We start from the raw sequence: 24,368 nt of genomic DNA, 5'->3' as shown, positions 1-24,368 counted from the left end.
TGACATCATGTGGAGTAAAATGGCTGGGCCCTGACAACCTTATGGCAATTGTAATGAACTCTTGTGCTCCAGAACTGGTTGCGACTCCAGCAAAGTTGTACCAGTCCAAGTACAATGATGACATTTTTTGAGGCAAAGTGGAAAGTTGCCCAGGTATGTACTATCCACCAAAAGCAGGCCACACTACCAGAAGGTTGTGGAGGGTTTGGAGAGGGTACAGAAATGGTTTACCAGGATTTGTCTGGTTTGGAGGGTGTTAGTTATGAGGAGAGATTTGACAAACTTGATTTTTTTTCGCAGCTGCTCTCCATTCAACCTGTCCATAACCTTCACAATCTTACACACCTCAATCATGTGATGATTAAGAGTAGATTGGGATTGGTCAGGTTGAAGGCCTTCTTGACCACCTTATCCACTTGTGTGACTACTTTCAGGGAACTGTGGATCTGTACGCTTAGGTCCCTGTCTATGTTATTAAGGATTCTGCCATTTACTTTATACTTCCCTCCTGCATTAGATATCCCAAAATGCATCACCTTGCTTTTGTCCAAATTAAACTCCATATGTCATTGGTCTGCCCAAGTCTCTAGGCTATCTACATCCAGCTGTATCCTCTGCCAATCCTCTTCACTATCCATAGCTCCCCCAATCTTTATGTCATTGCAAACTTACTAATCAGGCCAGCTATATTCTGCTCCAACTATTTCTATATATTACAAACAACAGGGGTACCAGCACTGATCCCACTGGTCACAGGTCTCCTGTCAGAAAAACACCCTTCCACCATTATTATCTATCTTCTATGACTATCCATCTTGCCAGCTTATTGTGGATCCCATGTGAATTCACCTATCAGCCTAGCATGAAGGACCTTGTCAAAGGCCTTGTTAAAGTCCATATAGATAATATCTACCACCCTATCTTCACCTTTGTCACTTCCTCAAAAATCTCAATCAGGTTTGTGAGACATGACCTTCTTTGCACAAAGCCATGCTGCCTATCACTAATAAGTCTATATTTTTCCAAATATGAGTAAATCCTATCCCTAAAAATTTTCTCCAATAATTTCTCTACCTCTGATGTAAAGATCACCAGCCTGTAATTTCCTGGATTACCTTGTTGCCCTTCTTAAACAAAGGAAAAATGCCAGATATTCTCCAGTCCTCTAGGACATCTGCTGTGGCTAAAAAGGATACAAAGAGTTCATACAAGGTCACAGCAACTTCCTCACTTGTTTCCTTCTCAGATAGATCTCATTAGGTCCTGAGGACTTGTCTACCTTAATTTTTTTTTAAAAACCCCAACACCGCTTCCTTTTACATGTTGACATGACATAGAATATCAATATGCCCCTCTCGAGATTCATCATTCACCATGTTCTTCTCCTTTGTGAATACTGATGAAAAGTATTTATTAAGGACATAAGCCACTTCCTCTGGCTCCACACATATATTCCATCCTATGTCTTTGAGTTGTCACACTATTTCCCTAACTACACTCCTGCTCCTTATTTATGTATAAGACACCTTGGGATTTTCCTCATTCCTGTCTGCTTAAGATTTTTCATGGCCCCTTTTAGCTCTCCTCATTTCTTTTTTTGAGTTCTTACCTGCTATCTTTGTATTCTTTGAGGGCTCTGTCTGCTTTTAATTTCCTAAATCATTTTTATGTCTTTTTCTTTTTGACTAAACTCTCAATTTCTCTGGTCATCCAAGGTTCCCAATTCTTGCCATCATTTTCTGTCATTTTTACAGGGACATGCTGGTCCTGAACTCTAATCGACTGGTCTTTTAAAAAAATCCCCACATGCCAGATATGGATTTATCCTCAAACAATCACCACCAATCTACATTACCCAGTTCCTGCCCAATATTGTGGTAATGAGCCTTCCCACCCAGTTTAGTACTTTCACGCAAGGACTACTCTTATCCTTATAGAGTAACTTAAAGCTAACAGAATTATGATCCAAAAATACTCTCCCTTGAAACTTCTATCACCTATCTAGGCTCATTCCCCAATACCTGGTCTAGCCTGGCCTCTTCCTTAATTGGACTGAAGCATGCATCACATTTCACATTTTATAAAATTTCATACTATTTATTGAGTTGTTCAGGACAGATACCTACGGGAGTAGTTATGATAATATGAGTGTCCTGAATTTCAAAATAGTCATCCATCTCTGTGTCTCCAGTTAGTTCTTTACAGTTCAGTCCAATAGGTCCAAACTTTTCTTTCCAATCTTCACTTCGCTGATTACATAAAGCTTTGATTGGAGCCACTAAGAAAACAAAAGGTTTCATCACATACTATAAAGAAGAGCCATGGAAACAAATTGGACAAGTTTCCTGTAAAATTAACACAAAATACACAATAAGCTTATTGCTCACTATATTATTTTACCCAATTTGTATTATTCTCCAAATTACATGTTTTACCCTACCTCTAACAAGTCTCAAAGGGGCAGGTTAATTACTAATAGGTTTGTGAAAATTGTCCTAAATTGTCAGAGCAAGAAAAGTACAGTAAATTATTTCAATGTTTGTTAAAAATAACATTTTACCTCAAACTAGTAAAAACAATAAGCTCAAATCAAAAGGTCAAGTTCTTGATATCAGTCAAATAGTTAAACAGTAATAATTGGTAGAAACTATGTAGGTTTTTTTCACAAGATGGAAGGAAACGTGATAACAATGGCAGGGCATTCAATACAGTTTATTTGCAATTTTCATTTGCCAGCTGGTTACAGAATTCATATTAGCCAAACTCATAGAACAAGTTGAAATATGTGTTGCTTGAAAAGCGCAGCAGGTCAGGCAGCATCCAAGGAGCAAGAGAATCGACGTTTTGGGCATAAGCCCTTCTTCAAATTGTCCAACTCAGCTTATGAGTCACGTCGTGGTTCCTAACAGAAGGGCGAAGTATGTCCTTAAAATGGGAAACAGTGACACATACAAGCAAAATTTCACCTTCTGAAATTGACATAAATTTCAGTTTGCTTAAGTCGATTTGGCAACTTAAGAATTATTTAACCAATTGATTAAACATGGATGCCACCAGACTGTGTTTCTCAACAAGCTTGATTGAGTTTTTAATGTATGTTATTTTGATAATATCTACTGACCAAGTTATGATATGTAACATTCATGTTGGTCAATAACTCTTTATTTGGGTCTTGAAACTGTGTTATTTCTTATCGGTACACAAACAGAAGTATTTGTTCAAATACTTTATTTTATTTTAATTGCAATTTTTCTAGTTTAGAATAAATCGTTCAATGTCACCTAAAATAGAGATTGAAGATCTGGGCAAGTGCAATAAGATGCATGCTAATCCTGCACAGCAAGATTTAAAATCCTTCATTATGTTTACAAGTTTGTGTTTTCCATACATACATGTAACAATATATCCAGACATACATGTAACAATATATAAATCAACTATCCTGATAGAAAGTTTAGTTAAGAAATAAATAAAATTGGAAATATTTAATTTCTTTTGCAGTTTGAAGTGATGGAATAAATGTAATCAAAGAGCTCCGTTTATTGGGAAATAAATTCCTAGTAAGAATCATTTATAGTTACAGTGATTGTGGTAGAAAAGAGCTTTGCATTGTTCCAAGCACCAAACTTGAGCGGAGATGTTAAACTGAGGCACAGCTGGCAGTTCAGGTGGACTTAAAGACTTTTAAGATGGAGTTATTCTACTCTCAGGAACAGTTCTCAATCAACTAATTGTTCAACTAAAATTATCCATTAATTCAACCCAATGTAAATACGACGGCTCCATGTTTTCAAATGACACAAAGCTGTCTGTGAGTAGTGTGCAGACATGCTTCAGTGTGATTTTTTCCAAGTAGAATGAGTGTGCGAATGCACGGCAGATGAAGTAGTGTGGATAAAATTAAGATTATCCAAAATAAAAACTATAAGAATTGTGGATGCAGTAAATCAGAAACGAAAACAAAAATTGTTGGAAAAGTCAACAGGTCTGGTGAAATCTGTGGAGAGAAACTAGAGTTAACATTTTGGGTCGAGTGACCCTTCCTCCAAGTTCTGAAGAATCACAGAATCCTTACAGTGTGGAAGCAGGCCACTCAGCCCATTGAGTCCATATTGCTACTCTCCAAACAGTATCGTCCCCAGACCTTTCCCCCACTCCATCCCTGCATTTTCTATCACCAATCCACCGAGCCAGCACACCCCTGGACACTATAGCAATTTAGCATGGCCAATCCACCTCGCCTGCACATCTTTTGGACTGTAGGAGGAAACCACAGCATCCAGCAGAAACCCACACAAACAAAGTGAGAATGAGCAAACTCCACACAGTCACCCAAGGGTGAAATTGAACCTGGATCCCTGGTGGTGTGAGACAGCAGTGATAATCACTGAGCCACTGGGCTGCCCACAGCAGGATCACTCAGCTCGAAACAATAACTCTGATTTCTCTCGACAGATGCTTCCAGACCTGCTGAGCTTTTCCAGCAATTTCTGTTTTTGTTTGAGATTATCCATGTTGGTAGCAAAAGCAGCAAAGAAGATAATTATCTGAATTCTGGCAGACTGGGGAAGGAGGAGGTGCAAAACAGACCAAAGTGGCCTTGTACACCAGTAGCTGGAATGAAGCATCCAAGTGCAGCAGGCGGTGAAGAAGGCAAATGGCATGTTGGGCTTCGTAGCAAGAGGATTCAAATACAGGAGCAGGGATATCTTCCTGCAATTGCACAGAGCTTTGTGAGACCACATTGGGTGTGTTGTGTTTCTGGTTTCCTTATCTGAGGAAAGATGTTTTGGATTTGGAGGGAATGCAATAAAGGTTTACTAGACTGATTTGTGGGATGACAGGACTAAGAGATTGGATTGGTTTATACATTAACGATCTAGATGGTGGAACTGAAGACATTCTAACTACGTATGCAGATGATACAAAGATAGGTAGAGGGACAGGTAGCATTGAGGAGGTGGGAGGCTGCAGAAGGATTTGAACAAGTTAGGAGGTTGGGCAAAGACATGGCAGTTGGAGTTTAATGTGGGAAAGTAAGAGGTCATGCACTTTGGTAGGAAGAATAGAGGACTATTTTCTAAATGGGGAGAAAATTCAGAAGTCTGAAGTACAAAGAGACTTGGGAGTTTTAGTCCAGGATTCTCTCACGGTAAACTTGCAGGTTGAATCAATCGTTCGGAAGGCAAATGCAATAATAGCATTTATTTTAAGAGGACTTGAATGTACAAGCAGGGATGTACTTCTGAGGCTCTGTAATGCTCTGGTCAGACCACATTTGGAGTATTTTGTGCAGTTTTGGGCATCATATCTCAGGAAGAATGTACTGGCTCTGGAGCATCTTCAGAGGAGGTTCACGAGAATAGTCCCAGGAATGAAAAGGAATGTTTGATGACTCTGGCGTTATACTCAATGGAGTTTAGAAGGATTAAGGTGGGATCTGATTGAAACATACAGAATATTGAATGGCCTGGACAGAGTGGATATTGGGAAAATGTTTCCATTGGTAGAAGAGATGAGGGCACAGCCTTAAAAGAAAGTGGGCGGCACGGTGGCACAGTGGTTAGCACTGCTGCCTCACAGCGCCAGAGACCGGGGTTCAATTCCTACCTCAGGTGACTGACTGTATGGAGTTTGCACATTCTCCCCGTGTCTGCGTGGGTTTCCGCCGGGTGCTCCCATTTCCTCCCACAGTCCAAAAATGTGCAGGTTAAGTGAATTGGCCATGTTAAATTGCCTGTAGTGTTAGGTGTAACATGTAGGAGAATGGGTCTGGGTGGGTTGTGTGTCAGTGTCGACTTGTTGGGCTAAAGGGCCTGTTTCCATACTGTAAGTAATCTAATCTAAAAAAAACCTTTTAGAGATAATGAGAAACTTCTTCAGCCAGAGAGTGAATCTATGGAATTCATTGCTACAGAAGACTGGTGATGCCAGGTCATTGTGTGCATTTAAGACTGAAATAGGTAGGTTCTTGATTGTCAAGGGGATAAAGGGTTATGGGGGGAAAACTGAAGAATGGGATTGAGAAACCTATCATCCATGATTGAATGGCAGAGCAGACTCGATGGGCTGAATAGCCTAACTTCTGCTCCTATGTCTTATGGTTAGGACTATATTTCAAAGGGAATTGACAGACTGCTGGGTGCTCTGTTTTATAGAGGTTTACAAGATCATGAGAAGCATGAATAAGGTAAACAGGCAAAGTATTTTCCCTGAGGTGGGAAAGTCCAGAACTAGAGGGCATAGATTTAGGGCGAGAGGGGAAAAATTTAAAAGAGACCTAAGGGGCAACTTTCTCAAGCAGAGGATGGTGCATGTATGGAATGAGCTGCCAGAGGAAGTAGTGGAGGCTGGTACAATTACAACATTTAAAAGGTATCTGGATGGGTATATGAATAGGAAGGGATATGAGCCAAGTGTTGGCAAATGGGAGTAGATTAGATTAAGATATCTGGTTGCCATGGACGAGTTCGACTGAAGGGTCTGTTTCCATGCTGTACATCTCGATGACTTTATGACATGGTTCAGTCCTGCTACACCTGACTATACCTTACAACCTGAAGGTTTCTCAGTGCACTGAATGGACTGCTTGGCATCCTTGGGCAAGGCCACGGGCTGTGGAGTCTGCCTCCTAATCAACAATTCCTGCTGCTCAGACGTGGCAACCTGGTGAGTTACTGCTCCACAGACTAGAATAGTTTACAGTAAAGTGCTGTCCCTACTCTCAGCTGTGCAAGTTCATCTCCACTATCCTGACAATTGTGTACATTCCACCCCATGCAGAAGTGAAGAGTGCACTTGAAGAAGTATACAACGCTCCAAACAGTCTATAGACAGGAGCGTTTGTTCATCGTAGCCAGTGACTTCAACCAGACCAACCTCAAGAACGTGTTACCAAAATACCATCAACATGTTTCCTGTCCCACCAGAGGTCTGAACATTGCTATACAACCATCAGAGATGCCTACCGTTCCATTCTCCCATCTGCATTTTGGAAACTCAGATCAAAACACAGTACTCCTCCTCCCAGCATACAAGCAGAAATTGAAACATGAAGACCCAGAACAGAAAGTAGTGCAGTGCTCGTCTGAGATAACAGAAGGGCTTCTATGGAACTGCTTAGGGTCAGTGGATGAGTCCATATTCAAGAACTCAGCAGCCAACCTAAATGAACATGCCAATATCATTACAGACTTCATTAATAAGTATGTAGCAGACTGTGTGCCTAAGAAGTTAATCCCAATGTTCCCCAACTGGAAATCATGTATGATGCCGGAGACCCATTCCTTATTAAGTCTAGATCTGAGGCATACAAGTCAAGCAATCCTGGCCTATACTGGAAATGTAGATACAAGCTTCAAAAGGCCATTAGAGATGCCAAGAGGCAATACCAGCTTTGAGACTCAGCTCAAGCACACAGACACCAATCATTTGCGCCAAGACTTAAATGACATAACGAGCTACAAAGCAAATTTGAACAGAATCGTAGGCAACAGTACATCCCTACCTGCTAAGTTCAATGCATTTTATGCTCGCTTTGAAAGAAGATCAGTGAAACGATGTCACCTATCCCAACAGCCTCAGATACATGTGTACTCATGGTCACTGCAACCTTGGATTGGCCTTCTTTAAATTGAACTCACAGAAAGTGACTGGCCCGGATAGAGTCACAGCACTCAGATTCTGTGTAGACCAGCTCGCGGGAATATTCACAGACATCTTTAACCTCTCCTATGATCTGAAGTCCTCACCTGCTTCAAGAATACAACGATTATCCTAGTGCCAAAGAAAAATCATTCAGCGTGTCTTAACGACTATCGCCCAGTGGCTCTGGCCTTCATAATTATGAAGTGTTTCAAGAGATTAGTCATATCTCGTTTCAAATCAGCCTGCCAAATTGCCTTGATCCTTGAAATTCACCTACTGATGCAATAGGTCCATAGAAGACACCTTCTCTCTGGCCCTACACTCAACCCTGGAATATCTGATAACAAGGATACCTATGTTAGGCTCCCACTTATTGCCGACAGTTCCACCTTCAATACCATAATTCCAAATAAACTCATCTTTAAACTCTGAGACCTAAGTGCCGGCTTCCCCCTCTGTAACTGGATCCTCAACTTCCTGACCCACAGACTGCAATCAGTAAGTGTAGGTGACCACACCTCCTTCATCATAATCCTCAATACCAGTGCCCCACAAGGCTGCATACTCAGCCCCCTACTATACTTCTTATACACTCACAACTGTGCGTCCAAAATTTGCTCGAACCCCATTTACAAGTTTGCAGATGACACCATTGTTATAGATCGGATCTCAAACAACAATGACTCACAATACAGGAGAGAGACTGAGTTTTGAATATAGCACTCAGAGAGAGACATAGCACAAAGACAACAATCTCTCCATCAATGTCAAAACAAAAGTGTGGTCATTGATTTCAGGAAGCAGATTGGATGGCACGCTCCTGTCTGCATCATTTCTGCTGAGGTGGACATGGTAAACAGCATCAAGTTCCTGGGAGTGATAATCACCAACAATCTGTCCTGGTCAACCAACATCAACACAACGATCAAGAAAGCACAATAATGCTTGTACATCTTCAGGAGGCTAAGTAAATTCGGCATGTCCACAAGTCTCTTCCCAATTTTTACAGATGCACCATAGAAAACATCCTGTCTGGATGCATCACAGCATGATATCTCAAATGCTGTTCCCAAGATCACAAGAGTTGTGAACACAACCAAATGCATCATGCAAACCAGCCTTCCATCTGTTGATTCCATTTATACTTGCCGTTGTCTCAGGAAAGCAACCAACATAAACAAAGTTCTCCCCTCCTAGTTATACTCTTATCCACCCACTTCCATCAGGTAGAAGATGTATAAGTTTGTATGCATATACGAACAGATTCAAAAACAGCATCTTCCCTGCTTTTGTCAGACTTTTGAACGGGCCTCTCAAATGTTAATTCTGATCTCTCTTTTTGCACCTTCTCTGCAACTGTAACAATATATTCTGCATGCTGTTCTACTACCCTGATGCACTTTGTATGATACCATCTGTCTGTATAGCATGCAAAACACTACTTTTCACTGTATCTTGATATGTGACAACAATAAATTAATCAATATATTAACTGGAGTTCAGAAGAATGAGGAGAATCTCACAGAAACAGGGATCCTGGTATAAGGATTTAGGGCTGATTTAAGGAAAAATGTTTTCACCCAGAGAGTAGTGAGCCTGTGGAATTCTCTGCCACAGAAAGCAGTTGAGGCCAAAACATTGAATGTTTTCAAGAAGTTAGATATAGTTCTTAGGGCTAAAGGGATCAGAGGATAGAGGGAGAAAGCAGGAAAAGGGTACTGTTCATGATCATATTGAAAGGCAAAGCAGACTTGAAGGACTGAATAGCCTACTCCTGCTCCCATTTTTATGTTTCTATGTAACATGATTAGTGGCAACTTCCAGTGCAGAAGGTTGGTACTACATCGATCTACAAGACAGTCCCTATATTTCACAATAATCTGTGTGAATTCAGAATTATTTGACTCATTAAGTAATGTGCTTTATCAATGCAAAGTACTCTTCTCTCTTGGGGTAGTTAAAATACTGATTTGGTTGTATTGCTGCTGAGTGAGTCTTACTTACAAATCTTAATGTACAAATCACCACTGTTATAGAAACCATTTTATTAATAGATTCAGTTATAAATAGCTAGTTGATAGATTAATAATTGATAAATTAATAATTGAAAATATACCAATCTACTTTTTTGTGTATTGAGTTTCTGAAGTTGTAATAGAAACGAAACATTCTGCTTTAGATGAAAAAAGATCCATTGATCTTTACATTAAACTTACTGTATACAATTTTTATATTAGACCATGGCTTTGGAACTTGCATCAGTAATCTGACAATGGCGAGTTCAAATAGTACAGTCTTTCCAGAACCAGTTGGGGAACAAATCACAAAGTTCTTCTCTGTGTAAAGAAGCTAAAACGAATTCATAAAAATAAGATCTAATTGATAAAATGGCTAAGACAAGGATCAATATGACTTTCACAACATGTTATACAACTTCAACATTTAGATTTGAGCAACTGTCAGTGTTTTTTTCCCTCGGTCAGTGGCAAGGTGCCCAGGCATCAAGTTCAAATATCATGCCACAGAATGATAGGATACAAAGTTGGGCCCCACAGTTCATTTCTTTCCCATTCTATCTTATGGATTATCTGTCTTCAGATTTCAACAAAATAAACATTAAACTAAGAAAAAAAATTGGAACGCCTTTGAAGGAATAATATTAAGAGTACAAGATAAATGAATAAGAAAGAGAACAAATAAACACAACCCCAAATAGATGAAAAAGTGAAAGTAAATTGCTCTCTATAAGACCTGAAGAAAGAAAGGGAACAGATTCATTTATATGAATATAGAGAGATACAGAGAAAGATTAAAGACTTAGTGAATTTAGTAAAAATTTAGTCAAATTAAATTCAGTCAGTTTAGGTTGTATCCATTACTAGGCCTGAATCTGAGAGTCAATGCATCATCATGGTTATCCTCTGGGTATTAATGAACAAACTTACATTGTGATCAGGAATAACTTGAAAATTTAGAAATGATATCCTTCCACTTCATGTGTGCAGTTGATTGGCAGGTGTAACACTAATGGTCTCCAAAATTTCACTGACAACATGGAATAAATACAGCAAAGATAACAGGTGCCAATAATGGCCCAGCAATAATGATAAAGAGCTATTTTTCAGAACTCTGTGGGTGACTAGGGAAGTGATTGCTGGGCATCTTGCTGAGATATTTGTATCATCGATAGTCACAGGTGAGGTGCTGGAAGACTGGAGGTTGGCTAACATGGTGCCACTGTTTAAGAAAGGTGATAAGGACAAGCCAGGGAACTATAGACCAGTGAGCCTGATGTCAGTGGTGGGCAAGTTGTTGGAAGGAATCTTGAGGGACGGGATGTGGTATTTGGAAAGGCAAGGACTGATTAGGGATAGTCAACATGGCTTTGTTAGTGGGAAATCATGTCTCACAAACTTGATTGAATTTTTTGAAGAAGTAACAATGAGGATTGATGAAGGCAGAGTGGTAGATGTGATCTATATGGACTTCAGTAAGGTGTTTGTCAAGGTTTCCCATGGGAGCAAGGTTAGATCTCACGGAATACATGGAGAACTAGCCATTTGGATACAGAACTGGCTCAAAGGGAGAAGATACAGGGTGGTGGTTGAGGGTTGTATATTAGACTGGAAACCTGTGACCAGTGGACTGCCACAAGGATCAGTGCTGGGTCCACTACTTTTTGTCATTTACATAAATGATTTGGATGTGAGCATAAGAGGTACAGTTAGTAAGTTTCCAGATGATACCAAAATTGGAGGTATAGTGGACAGCGAAGAAGTTTATCTCAGATTACAACAGGATCTTGATCACATGGGCCAATAGGCTGAAAAGTGGCAGATGGAGTTTAATTCAAATAAATGCGAGGTGCTGCATTTTGGGAAAGCAAATCTTAGCAGGAATTATGCACTTAATGGTAAGGTCCTAAGGAATGTTGCTGAACAAAGAGACCTTGCAGTGAAGGTCCACTTGAAAGTGGAGTTGCAAGTAGATAGGATAGTGAAGAAGGTGTTTGGTATGCTTTCCGTTATTGGTCAGAGTATTGAGTACAGGAGTTGGGAGGTCATGTTGCGGCTGTACAGGACATTGGTTAGACCACTGTTGGAATATTGCGTGCAATTCTGGTCTCCTTCCTATCGGAAACATGATGTGAAACTTGAAAGGGTTCAGAAAAGATTTACAAGGATGTTGCCAGGGTTGGAGGATTTGAGTGAGAGGGAGAGGCTAAACAGGCTTGGGCCTGTTTTCCCTGAAGCATCAGAGGCTGAGGGGGTGACCTTATAGAGGTTTACAAAATTATGAGGGTAATGGATAGGATAAATAGACTAATTCTTTTCCCTGGGGTGGGGGAGTCCAGAACTAGAGGGCATAGGTTTAGGGTGAGAGGGGAAAGATATAAAAGAGACCTAAGGGGCAACCTTTTCACTCAGACAGTGGTTCATGTATGGAATGAGCTGCCAGAGGAAGTGGTGGAGGCTAGTACAATTGCAACATTTAAAAGGCATTTGGATGGATATATGAATAGGAAGGGTTTGGAGGGATATGGGCCAGTTGCTAGCAGGTGGGACTAGATTGGGTTGGGATATCTGGTCACCATAGAAGGGTTGACCGAAGGGTCTGTTTCCATGCTATATGACTCTTTGAACTGGTTGCGTCCTTACCATGCTGTTCCAGCACAAATACAAAACTGACAATGTGGAAAATGGTCCCAAAAGGCAAGACAAACTCAGTCTAGTGAAGTATCTTTACCAATGCAATAGTCTATCCTCCATCATCAAAATTATGGAAATAGTCAGCAACACTATCATCAAACAATACTATCAGATTTCCAATGGAAGGTTACAGTTCTGAAATGTTAACTCCAGTTCTTACTCCGCATGTGCAACCAGACCTGTGAAACATTTCCAGCATTTTCTGCTTTTATATCAACATCCTGGGATTATGATTAATCAAAACGCAACTGGATCAACTCCATAAATGTCACATCAACTCAGAAGTTAGGTATTTTGGCAAGTGGCTTACCTCACAGCTACTACACTGCTTACAAGGCACAAGACAGGACCATGATGAAATTCCTTTCACTTACCTGGATGAACGCAGCTGCACCAAAAATTCAAAAATCTTAACATCATCTGGACCAATCATTCCACTTCATTACAGCTAACCTGCCACTTTAAACATATACTATCAGTGCACCATGGCTGCAGTGTGCATCTCTGCAGGATGCACTGTGCATCTCTCCAAGACATGATCTATTCTCCAGGAAAAGGGAAGCTAATGGACAAGAACGCCACCATATTCAAGCTCCCTTCCAAAGTCGCACATTGTCCTGCTTGGACAGTTATTGCTGGTTATTTATCATTGTTGGGTCAAAATCCTGAAAGTCCCTTCAATCAGCCCTTCAACGCAGACACGGGGAGAATGTGCAAACTCCACACAGTCAGTCGCAATTCCCGACTCAGGCGACTGACTGTGTGGAGTTTGCACATTCTCCCCGTGTCTGCGTGGGTTTCCTCCCACAATCCAAAAATGTGCGGGTCAGGTGAATTGGCCATGCTAAATTGCCCGTAGTGTTAGGTTAAAGGGGTAAATGTAGGGGTATGGGTGGGTTGCGCTTCGGCGGGTCGGTGTGGACTTGTTGGGCCGAAGGGCCTGTTTCCACACTGTAAGTAATCTAATCTAATCTAATCTAATCTAGCTGTGGCAGTGCATTCACCACTTGGAATGAAGCAGTTCAAGTAGGCAGTTCAGCATCACCTTCTTGAGCGCAACAAGAAATGGATAATAGATACTAGCCTTGCTAGTGACACTCAAAGACAGAGAATGAATTATTTTAAAAATTTGGCTCATGAATTTAATTTTCTTTTCTATGTCAGCATGCATAATCTGATACTCATAATTCTGTTATTTGGCTTCTTCCACTTTATTTGCTCCATCCTTCTTCATATTTAGCGTCTGTACAATGTTTTTGGGACCATAAATAACAACTACTTTGTTTCACCTCCATGTATGCCCTGCACAGCCTTTATTTGACTATCTGTGACTTCCCATCATGTTTATTGTTTCCTTTGCTGAGAATCATCCTCAATCATTGAAAGTGATTCCAGATAGTAATTAGTGACTACAAGGCCTGTAGTGTTAAAGTCTGCTGTTTGAAATTACTGTTAAATCCATATCTCACAATCACTGCATACTCTACAGCTTTTTATTAGCAAACTTTGCATCATTTATGCAGTTAAGTAATTTGTTAGCTGCTTAAGGGGTGTTAAAAGATTAATTTGTCAGAGTGTTGTAATGGATGACTTTTTAAATTCACATTAATTATATTTTTCTCAGAAATCTTGTTTTCAAATTATGTATGTTTGCAATGCTATTACTGAGTTGTTACATTCTGCAAAATATTCTGTCCAACACTCATTTAGCTATTAGAGTTACACTTCCTTTTCTGCTTCTCCCACATATAGTCATAAGTTTTCTAACAAGCCTTTAATTTGAAGAAAGGCACCATTATTAGACTATCAATTACAGTACATACATCATCTAATGCTTTTGATTGTATGTAGTTGAAGTAAGGAAATTCTTTGAAAACGTTCCTGAATTGTACAGCTTTATAAAAACTGGTTAAGGATTAAGCCAAAATCATTTCAATTTCTTTACTTAGCAATTAACATACTGTTACAAATTTAACAACTAAATAGAAAGTTGTGTGCTTTCTGATTAAATTTTCGACATAGGTAGTTTTTAATAGCAATAAACATATTTAAAATAAAGTTATAACATGTGCAGCTCCTGCCATCTAGTGGTAATATCCTCTCCAAGAACTAGGAAAATTGTATAGTTCAGTACAATTAGAGGTGAATAGCTTTCCTCACAGCTTGAGTCATCAAGATTGCTCTAGAGCAATTTGTAATCCTTTAATGTAATTTTTGGAATGGGTTAACGTGATTTTTTTCATCTTATTAGCACATCACATTACAATAATTACGTAATTCAGTCTTCTTACAGCTGTTACACATTTCAGAAAGAAATAAAACTTTGAACAAAATGCTAAGCCTACATTTATTTAAACTCAGAGGCAGAGTTACTTAAACAACTAATTTGAAAAATTAATCACTTTCAACTTATTAAAGTAGGAATAGAGTCCACAATTACTGAAAGGATACGAATTTCAGTAACTGCCCTCAATGTTCCTGAACTCCTTCCAGTTGCATCTACAAAATAAAGAAAATTAAAAATGTATAATGAAACAGCAACTTACATTTACATTGCATTTTAACAGTAAGCATCCCAGGACAATTTACATTCATGATCAATAAAACATTTGACTCTGAGTCACTGAAGGAGATTAGGGCAAAAATGACAAAATTTGAAATGACAAAACCTTGATCAAGGAAGTGGGTTTTAGGAGTACATTAAAAGGAAGAAAGAGAGGTAAGAAGCAATTCATTTTAGAGGGAATTCCAGAGCTTCAGGGTCTAGTTGAAGGTACAGCTACCAATGGTGACATACTTAAAAGTGGATAGATTCAGGAAGCTAATTTATAGGAGAACAGAGATTTTAGAGCTGTTAGGTTGAAAGAGGTTCAAAAATAAGGAGAAGCAAGGCCATAAAGGGACTTAAAACGAGGATGAGAATGTTTGAATTTAAAAATTTAAGTAGGAACCAAGGCAGTTAAGTGAGTACAGGGGAAATCAGTGAGCAAGACTCAATGTAATTTTGAAAACAGGCAGCAGAGTTTGGAATAATTTAAGTTTGCAGAAGGTTGAACTAAGGAGAACAGCCAGAATGAAGTTGAAAGAAACAAAGGTTTCAGGAATAAACAAACCAATTTGCAGGTAAAGTCAGACAATGTTATGGGGTGGAAACAGATGATCTTAAAGATGATGCGGTTGGAGTTCATTTCAGAATTAAACATGACACCAAGATTGTGAACTGTCTGGTTCATCCACAGTTGCCTGTGAGCAGGATGATCAGTGGCAAGGAACCAAAGCCAATAGTTACTGTCTTCCCAATGTTTAGCCATTATGTGGACGTGCTGGTGTTGGACTGGGGTGGATAAGATTAAAAATCACACAATAACAGGTTATAGTCCAATAGGTTTATTTGGAAGTACTTGCTTTCAGAGCACTGCTCCTTCATGAGTTGACTAGTGAGGCAGGATCCTAAGACATAGAATTTATAGCAAAAGATCAGTGTCATTCAATTAAAACGATATATTGAACAAACCTAGATTGCTGTTTTGTTCAATATAAATTTTAATTGCATGATACTGTGATCTTTTGCATAAATTCTGTGTTTTATGACCCTGTCCCACTATTTACCTGACAAAGGAGTAGCGCTCTGAAAGCTAGTACTTCCAAATAAACCTGTTGGACTATAGCCTGGTGTTGTGTGATTTTTAACTTTATCCAATGTTTAGTTAGAATCAGAAAGTCATAGAGATATACACCACGGAAACAGATCCTTTGGTCCAACTAGTCAGCGAAGAAGGTGACCTCAGATTACAATGGGATCTTGATCAGATGGGCCAATGGGCTGCGGAGTGGCAGATGGAGTTTAATTTAGATAAATGCGAGGTGCTGCATTTTGGGAAAGTAAATCTTAGCAGGACTTATACATTTAATAGTAAGGTCCTAGGGAGTTTTGCTGAACAAAGAGACCTTGGAATGCAGGTTCGTAGCTCCTTGAAAGTAGAGTCACAGATTGATATGATTGTGAAGAAGGCATTTGGTATGCTTTCCTTTATTGGTCAGAGTACTGAGTATAGGAGTTGGGAGGTCATGTTGCGGTTGTACAGGATGTTGGTTAGACCACTGTTGGAATATTGCATACAATTCTGGTCTCCTTCCTCTCGGAAGGATGTTGTGAAACTTGAAAGGGTTCAGAAAAGATTTACAAGAATGTTGCCAGGGTTGGAGGATTTGAGTGAGAGGGAGAGGTTGAACAGGCTGGGGCTGTTTTCACTGGAGCATTGGAGGCTGAGGAGGGATCTTATAGAGGTTTATAAAATCATGAAGGGCATGGATAGGACAAATAGACAAATTCTTTTCCCTGGGGTGACAAAGTCCAAAACTAGAGGGCATAGGTTTAGGGTGAGAGGGGAAAGATTTAAAAGAGACATTAGGGGCAACTTTTTCACACAGAAAGTGGTACATGTATGGAATGAGCTGCCAGAGGAAGTGGTGGAGGCTAGTACAATTGCAACATTTAAAAGGCATCTGGATGGGTATATGAAGAGGAAGGGTTTAGAGTATATGGGCTGGGCACTGGCAAGTGGGACTAGATTAGGTTGGGATATCTGGTCAGCATTGACAAGTTGGACCGAAAGATGTTTCCGTGCTGTACATCTCTATGCCAACCATAAATCCTAAATTAATCTCGTCCCATTTGCCAGCACTTGGCCCATATCCCTCTCAACCCATCCTATTCATATATCCATCCAGGTGCCTTTTAAATATTGTAAGTGTACCAGCTTTCACCACTTCCTTTGGCAGCTTATTCCATACATGCACCACTCTCTGCATGTAAAAGGTGCCCTTTAGGTTCCTTTTAAATCTTTCCCCTCTCACTCTAAACCTATGCCCTCTGGTTTTGGTCTCCCCAATCCTGGAGAAAAGACTCTGTCTATTTACCTTATTCATGCCCTTCATGATTTTATAAGCCTCTATAAGGTCACCCCTCAGCCTCCGATGACCCAGGGAAAACAGCCCCAGCCTATTCAACCTCTCCCTATAACTCAAACCCTCCAACCCTCACAACATCTTTGTAAATCTTTCCTGAATGCTTTCAACTTTTACAACATCCTTCCTATAGGAGGGAGACCAGAATTGCATGCAGTAATCCAAAAGTGGCCTAACCAATGTCCTGTACAGCCACAACATGACCTCCCAACTACTATACTCAATGTTCTGACCAATGAAGGAAAGCATACTAAAGGTCTGTATTTATCCAGCACACACTAATGCACAAGTATTATTATAGCAATCGCAAGTCAGTTGGTGAAGTATGAAACTAGGCATGAATACTTTTTTATGTGGTGAGTTTATTCACAGAATACAGAATGACACAAAACGACTCCCGACTGAGTCCCAGCAATGTCTCTTAATAGATATTTTCTAACCAACCTGTTCAGAAATTTTTTACAACCTCTGGAGTAGGTGGGAATTGAACCCAGGTCTGTTGGGTAAAAGCTAGAAACACTACTACTGCACCACAAGACCCCTCAGTCTCTTTTTATACCATTTTAAAATAAATAATGAAACTGATTCAAACCAGATTGAACAAATTTAACAGGTGGCAGCCTCTCAGATGATGGAACTTAATGCCTTTTCCACGAAATGACATTTTTAATATGCAGTACTCTCTCAAATAATGGACTAGTAATTCAGTCTTAGTTTTTATGTTCAATAACTGGAGTTGGAATTAAATCTAGAACTGTGTGAATCATAAACAAGTGCACTACCAAATAAATAACAGCTTATTTTCTAAGTGATCTCAATCAACCTTTTCAGACATGTCATGGCACACTTTCGGGACATGTGGAACCTAAAGATTCAGAGTTAGGGACAATACTACTGTGCTGCACAAGCGTTGGATTCTTTCTTTATACTATTTTAAATAAACTAATTAAACCAAATTGATGCAGATGGCAGCTCCTTCAAGGTGAAGTCACAAAGGCAATTTTCTGAAAATGTATATCAAAATTTCATTTTTGGGGTTATTGATTTACCTCAGCCACTGTGCCACCCTTCTAGTTGTGGAAGTTTTGAAGCATGCCAAAGGACACTGCTGCATCAAGGACATCTAAGTATGAACATAGAAGGGGAGAAATGAAGAAGGAGGGCTGTTCATGGTAACCGCTGCTGGAATGGGTATTGAACCCATGCTGTTCATACCATAGAGGGAGGAGATGGCCGAGTGATATTCTCAATGGACTGTTAATCCAGAATCCTACGACAACAGATAATGGAATTTGAATTCAATACAAATCTGTAAATAAGTCAAATGATGACCATGAATCCATTGTCGATTGTGGGGAAGGAAAGTCCTATCTAATGCCCTTCGGGGAAGAAAACTACCACCCTTACCTGATCTGGCCTATACGTGATTCCAGACTCACAGGAATGTGGTTGAGTCTTAATTGCCCTAGGGATGGGCAATAAGTGCTGCCAGCAATGCCCTCATCCCATGTTTGAATTAAAGAAAGTTCTGTATTGCAAACTAGCCAACTGAGCTAAAGTGACCCTTACAATCCAAAAATGGCTAGATAATGTATGATCTTTTTTATGCTGATGGTCTAAGCATAAATATTAACCACAGTACTGAAGATAAATTGCCTCCAATTTTTTATGACTACGTGTGAGGGAAGAAAGCGTTTCAGCACTGAACACTCCCTCTGTACTACAATAGCATGTCACTTCCGATTTTTGCACCATAGTCATGGAGTGGGATTTAAACCAAGAACCTTCTGACTTAAAGACAAAATGCCAACAACTGTGAGACAGCCAGTTCAAGAAGAACAAGAAAGGGTCATTTATTACATTTTACTTGGATGTCATTTGTGAACTTGGTCAGGGCCATTTCAGTACTATGATGAAGAACCAAGAAAACGTTTTTTTCCACAAATGTATTCTCTCCTTCGCCCAATTTCTTCTTTCTTTTATCTTAGAGGGTTGGCTTCTCAGTGCATTTTCACATGTGCTCAAGGCCACAATTAATTTACTGGAATCACAGAATATTTTTTGTGTAAGAGGAGGCCATCTAGTTCTAATCTCTGACTTTTCCCATATATTCCTGGACACCATTACTATCCAATAACCATACAATGTCCTCTTAATTTCTCAACTGAACCTGTCTCCACCAAATATTCCAGGCATGTGACTGTGACTAAGGAACTATTTTTTGTTTGAGCTTTATAGTATGTGTTGATGGCACTATTCAGCTGTGAATGTGTTCAGTATTACTATAAGCCAATTGTCACGCAGAATTGTTTTCTCACAAGGATTGTTGCAAAATGATTTCTGACTCTGGCTATTTTTTCCTCTTCCCAGCATGACACAGATCTATTTTGGTGCCGTCCTTTGAGTCCTACCTCCTACTTGTTCCTGCCACCAAGACAGAAATGGTTTAATCTACAAACCAAATATTCAACTTTATAGAAAGTTCTGAGGATGCTGAAAATTGGAAATAAAAATAGTAATGCTAAACTTGCTTTCTCAATGTGCCAATGGTACCAGACATGTTGAATATTTCCAGCATTTCCTATTTTCATTTAAACTTTTTATCGCTATTGTGACTTAGTTAAACACTATTTGAAATAAGTAGAAGTGTCCATCTTTTAGTATTCTTTTATAGGGGCACCATCACTGGCAAGGGCAGCATTCCTTGTTCAACTCTTAATGTCCTCGATTAAGGTGAGCGTAAGCTGTCTTTATCAAGCACTCCAGTCTAATCATGTGTCAGTGTGGCGACAGTGTTGAAGGAAGGGAGTTCCAGGTCTTTAATCCATAATTCCTAGTAATCCATTGCATTGTATGTCATTTTAATTTCCACCTTGTGAATCACAATTCTGGTGCAAGACTTTATTCATTTTTTATCACAATAACCACAGAGTTAATTATGCAAGGCAATCATATACATATTTATTTACAAAATGACCATAATTGAATTTCATTGTGTGATGTACTTAAAGCCCCAAGAGGAATAAGGTCCAATATAAATGCAGGCTAATTCCTTTGATCTAGATTTATATGAGCACATACTGAAATATAAACCATACTGAAAACCAAGTGGTGGAACATGTAACATTCAATGCCAAGTTCCAGTTTTTATTCTTGCTCATAATTGGGAAGGTTAAAGCACAAAAATATGAGTTGAACTTGATTACTAACATTTGCAAATCATTATGAAGTGCTTCACTAATCTTTGCGAAACAGCATTTTGATTGGTTAAAGTATTATTTATGTTGAAACTTCCAGAGTTTTCTTTATTCACTAGTGGAACATGGTCATCACTGGCTGGCCAGCATTTAGTGATTGTCCATACTTGCCCTTGAACTGAGTGGCTTACTAAGCTGTTTGAGAGGGCAGTTGAGAGTCAACGAAATTGCTGTGGGTCTGGAGTCACATGTCAGTCAGACCAAGCGAGGATGGCAGATTTCCTTCCTTGAAGGGCATTAGTGAGCCCATTGGGCTATTCTGATAATTGGCAATGGTTTCATGGCCATTAGTAGATTCTTAATTCCAAATATATTTTTTTGAATTGAATTCAGAATTCTGCTGTAGTGGGATTCCATCCCAGGTCCCCAGAACAATAGCTGACTTGTTAGATTAATAGTCGAGCAATAATACCACTTGGCCATCGCCTCCCCTATAATGAGTTAGCTATTCATGCATAAGCCTGAAGAAGGGCTTATGCCCGAAACGTCGATTCTCCTGTTACTTGGATGCTGCCTGACCTGCTGCGCTTTTCCAGCAACACATTTTCAGCTATTCATGCAAGATCCCCATCCCAGACAATTCCCTGTTACTCAACTGTCAATTCAGTTCACTTTCTTCCAATTTCATGTTATGTTCAAGCTGCCTTACCACTTGGTATGTCATGAATCCTCTCTCTACATTAAATAACCAAAACTCTGTTTCCTTCTGTTCCAACTTCATGCAATTACAGGTATTAAATTCTTGTGGTCTTGCTTTTTCAGTGACAGTTTACCGGGACTATCACCGGTTGATCACAGAAGAAAAAACCTCCGCAGCACATCATGCTAGTGCAAAATGAAATTAAACAAAAAGAATTGTCTGGAGTGGATCATGTAATGGCAGGAAAAACTGGGATTTGCAAATTCCATTAGTTCTATTTGGAAAAAAAAAGGAAAACTTGGTGGTCTGTCACCGAATTCTTTGGATTTCTTCCTTCAGCAGCAATTTTAGGTACCTGCTCCCTAGCCTCCCATTCTTCCCTGACCATCCAAACAGAATCAAATGATTGTAGTTTCCTGGGCCCTGGAAGCCAGCCAGTTTCTCAATCTTCTACCTACTAGTCATCCCAAGTAACTACCAGGAGAGAAGAATTGGTAGAATCAACTTGTTAATGTCAATGCTAGGAGAGAAAGATTACCAGTAAGTTGTTTTCATTTTCTTTTTGATTCCAAATAACCCAAAGCCTAATAAAAATTCTGAAGGAATTATCTCCATCTGGAGAGGGAAGATTTGATCAGGGATAGTCAGCATAGCTTTGTCAGAGGAAAGTCATGTCTAACAAAGCTGGCTGAATTTTTTGAGGAGGTGACTAAGTGTGTCGATAAGGCGAGAGTGGTTTATGTAATTTATATGGACTTCAGGAAGGCCTTTGGCAAGGTTCCACATGGGAGACTGACAAAAATTGTCAAAGCATATGGGATCTAGTGTAATTTGGCAAGTTGGAGTCAGAATTAGCTTAGTGGCAAGAAACAGAGGGTAGTAATAGAAGACTGGAAGCTGGTGTCCAGTGGCCTACCACAGGGATCAGTGCTGGGTCCTTTATTGCTCAAACAAGGGAGATAAAAATTTAGGTGGTGAATAATAACTACATTTGTGAATGACACAACGAATGGCTGGATTGTTGAAAGTGAGGAAGAAGGTCTTAGGTTACAGAAAAACATAAACAGTTTGGTCAGATGAGGGGCAGATGGAATTTAACCCTGATAAGTGTGAGGTCATAGAGATGTACAACTTGGAAACAGACCCTTTGGTATAACTCGTCCATGCCGATCAGATATCCCAACCCAGTCTAGTCCCACCTGCCAGCACCCAGCCCATATCCCTCCAAACCCTTCCTATTCATCTACCCATCCAGATGCCTTTTAAATGTTGCAAATGTACTAGCCTCCACCACTTCCTCTGGCAGCTCATTCCATCTACATACCACCCTCTGAATGAAAACGTTGCCCCTTAGGTCTCTTTTATATCTTTCCCCTCTCACCCTAAACCCATGCCCTCTAGTTCTGGATTCCCCACCCAAGGAAGAGACTTTGTCTATTTATTGTACCCACGCCCCTCAATGATCGTATAAATCTCTATAAGGTCATCCCCCAGCCTCCGACGCTCCAGGGAAAACTATTCAATCTCTCGCTATAGCTCAAATCCTCCAACCCTAGCAACATCCTTGTAAATCTTTTCTGAACCCTTTCAAGTTTCACATCATCCCTCTAATAGGAAGGAGACCAGAATTGCATGCAACATTTCAAAAGTGGCCTAACCAATGTCTCATACAGCCGCAACATGATCCCAGTACTCTGACCAATACAGGAAAGCATACCAAAAGCCTTCTTCACTATCCTATCTACCTGCGACTCCACTTTCTAGTCGCAAGTGGACTGTGAACCTGCACTCCAAGGTCTCTTTAGGACCTTACCATTCAGTGTATAAGTCCTGCTAAGATTTGCTTTCCCAAAATGCAGCACCTCACATTTATCTAAATTAAACTCCATCTGCCACTTCTCAGCCCATTAGCCCATTTGATCAAGACCCTGTTATAATCTGAGGTAACCTTCTTCGATGTCCAAGACATCTCCAAATTTGGTGTCATCTGCAAGCTTACTAAGTATATCTCTTATGCTCTCATCCAAATCATTTATATAAATGATGAAAAGTAGTGGACCCAGCACAGATCCTTGTGGCACTCCACTGGTCACAGTCCTCTAGTCTGAAAAATGTCTTCTGCCTATGAACCAGTTCTGTATCCAAATGGCTAGTTCTCCCTATATTCCATGAGATCTAACCTAACCAGTCTCCCATGGGGAACCTTGTCAAACGCCTTACTGAAGTCCATATAGACGAAGTCCCACACTCTGCCTTCCTTGTGCCGAAATCAAGGATGTCAGAGAGAGGGTGCAGAATGTTCTCAAGGGGGAGAGGGACCAGCAGGTGGTCATTGTATACATTGGGACCAATGACATAGGAAGGGAAAAGGATGAGATTCTGAAGGGAGAATATAGAGAATTAGGCAGGAATTTAAAAAGGAGATCCTCAAGAGTAGTAATATCTGGATTATTCCCGGTGCTACGAGCTAGTGAGGATAGGAATGAGAGGATAGAGCAGATAAAAGCATGACTGAGGAACTGGTATATGGGAGAAAGATTCACATTTTTGGATCATTGGAATCTCTTCTGGGGTAGAAGTGACCTGTACAAGAAGGACGGATTGCACCTGAATTGGAAGGGGACTAATATACTGGCAGGAAAATTTGCGAGAACTGCTTGGGAGGATTTAAACTAGTAAGGTGGGGGGTGGGACCCAGGGAGATAGTGAGGAAAGAGATCAATCTGAGACTGGTAGTATTGAGAACAGAAATGAGTCAAACAGTCAGGGCAGGCAGGGACAAGGTAGGACTAATAAATTAAACTGCATTTATTTCATTGCAAGAGGCTAACAGGGCAGGCAGATGAACTCAGGGCATGGTTAGGAACATGGGACTGGGATATCATAGTAATTACAGAAACATGGCTCAGGGATGGGCAGGACTGGCAGCTTAATGTTCCAGAATACAAATGCTACAGGAAGGAAAGTGAGGCACGAGAGGAGGGGGAGTGGCATTTTTGATAAGAAATAGAAAGAACATAGAAAAATACAGCACAGTACAGGCCCTTTGGCCCTCGATGTTGCGCCGATCCAAGCCCACCTAACCTACACTAGCCAACTTCCCTCCATATGCCTATCCAATGCCCGCTTAAATGCCCATAAAGAGGG

General features: G+C 40.1%; 1 protein-coding gene across 1 annotated transcript in view; it reads right to left on the bottom strand.

The window, feature by feature from the left end:
• The window catches only part of hfm1 (helicase for meiosis 1), a 201,026-nt gene that overhangs the window by 136,056 nt on the left and 40,602 nt on the right, over positions 1-24,368 (bottom strand). The window contains exons 6-9 of the mRNA XM_043698772.1: positions 14,808-14,855; positions 14,180-14,250; positions 9,864-9,996; positions 2,127-2,278 (exon numbers count right to left, since the gene is read on the bottom strand). Of these exons, the coding sequence (XP_043554707.1) occupies positions 2,127-2,278; positions 9,864-9,996; positions 14,180-14,250; positions 14,808-14,855 (404 nt within the window). The remainder of the gene's footprint in view (positions 1-2,126; positions 2,279-9,863; positions 9,997-14,179; positions 14,251-14,807; positions 14,856-24,368) is intronic.

Source organism: Chiloscyllium plagiosum, chromosome 11 (assembly GCF_004010195.1).
Source record: "Chiloscyllium plagiosum isolate BGI_BamShark_2017 chromosome 11, ASM401019v2, whole genome shotgun sequence".
NCBI classification, from domain to species: Eukaryota; Metazoa; Chordata; class Chondrichthyes; order Orectolobiformes; family Hemiscylliidae; genus Chiloscyllium; species Chiloscyllium plagiosum.
Note: the sequence above shows the minus strand (reverse complement) of the source record. Positions and strands in the feature narration are given on the sequence as shown.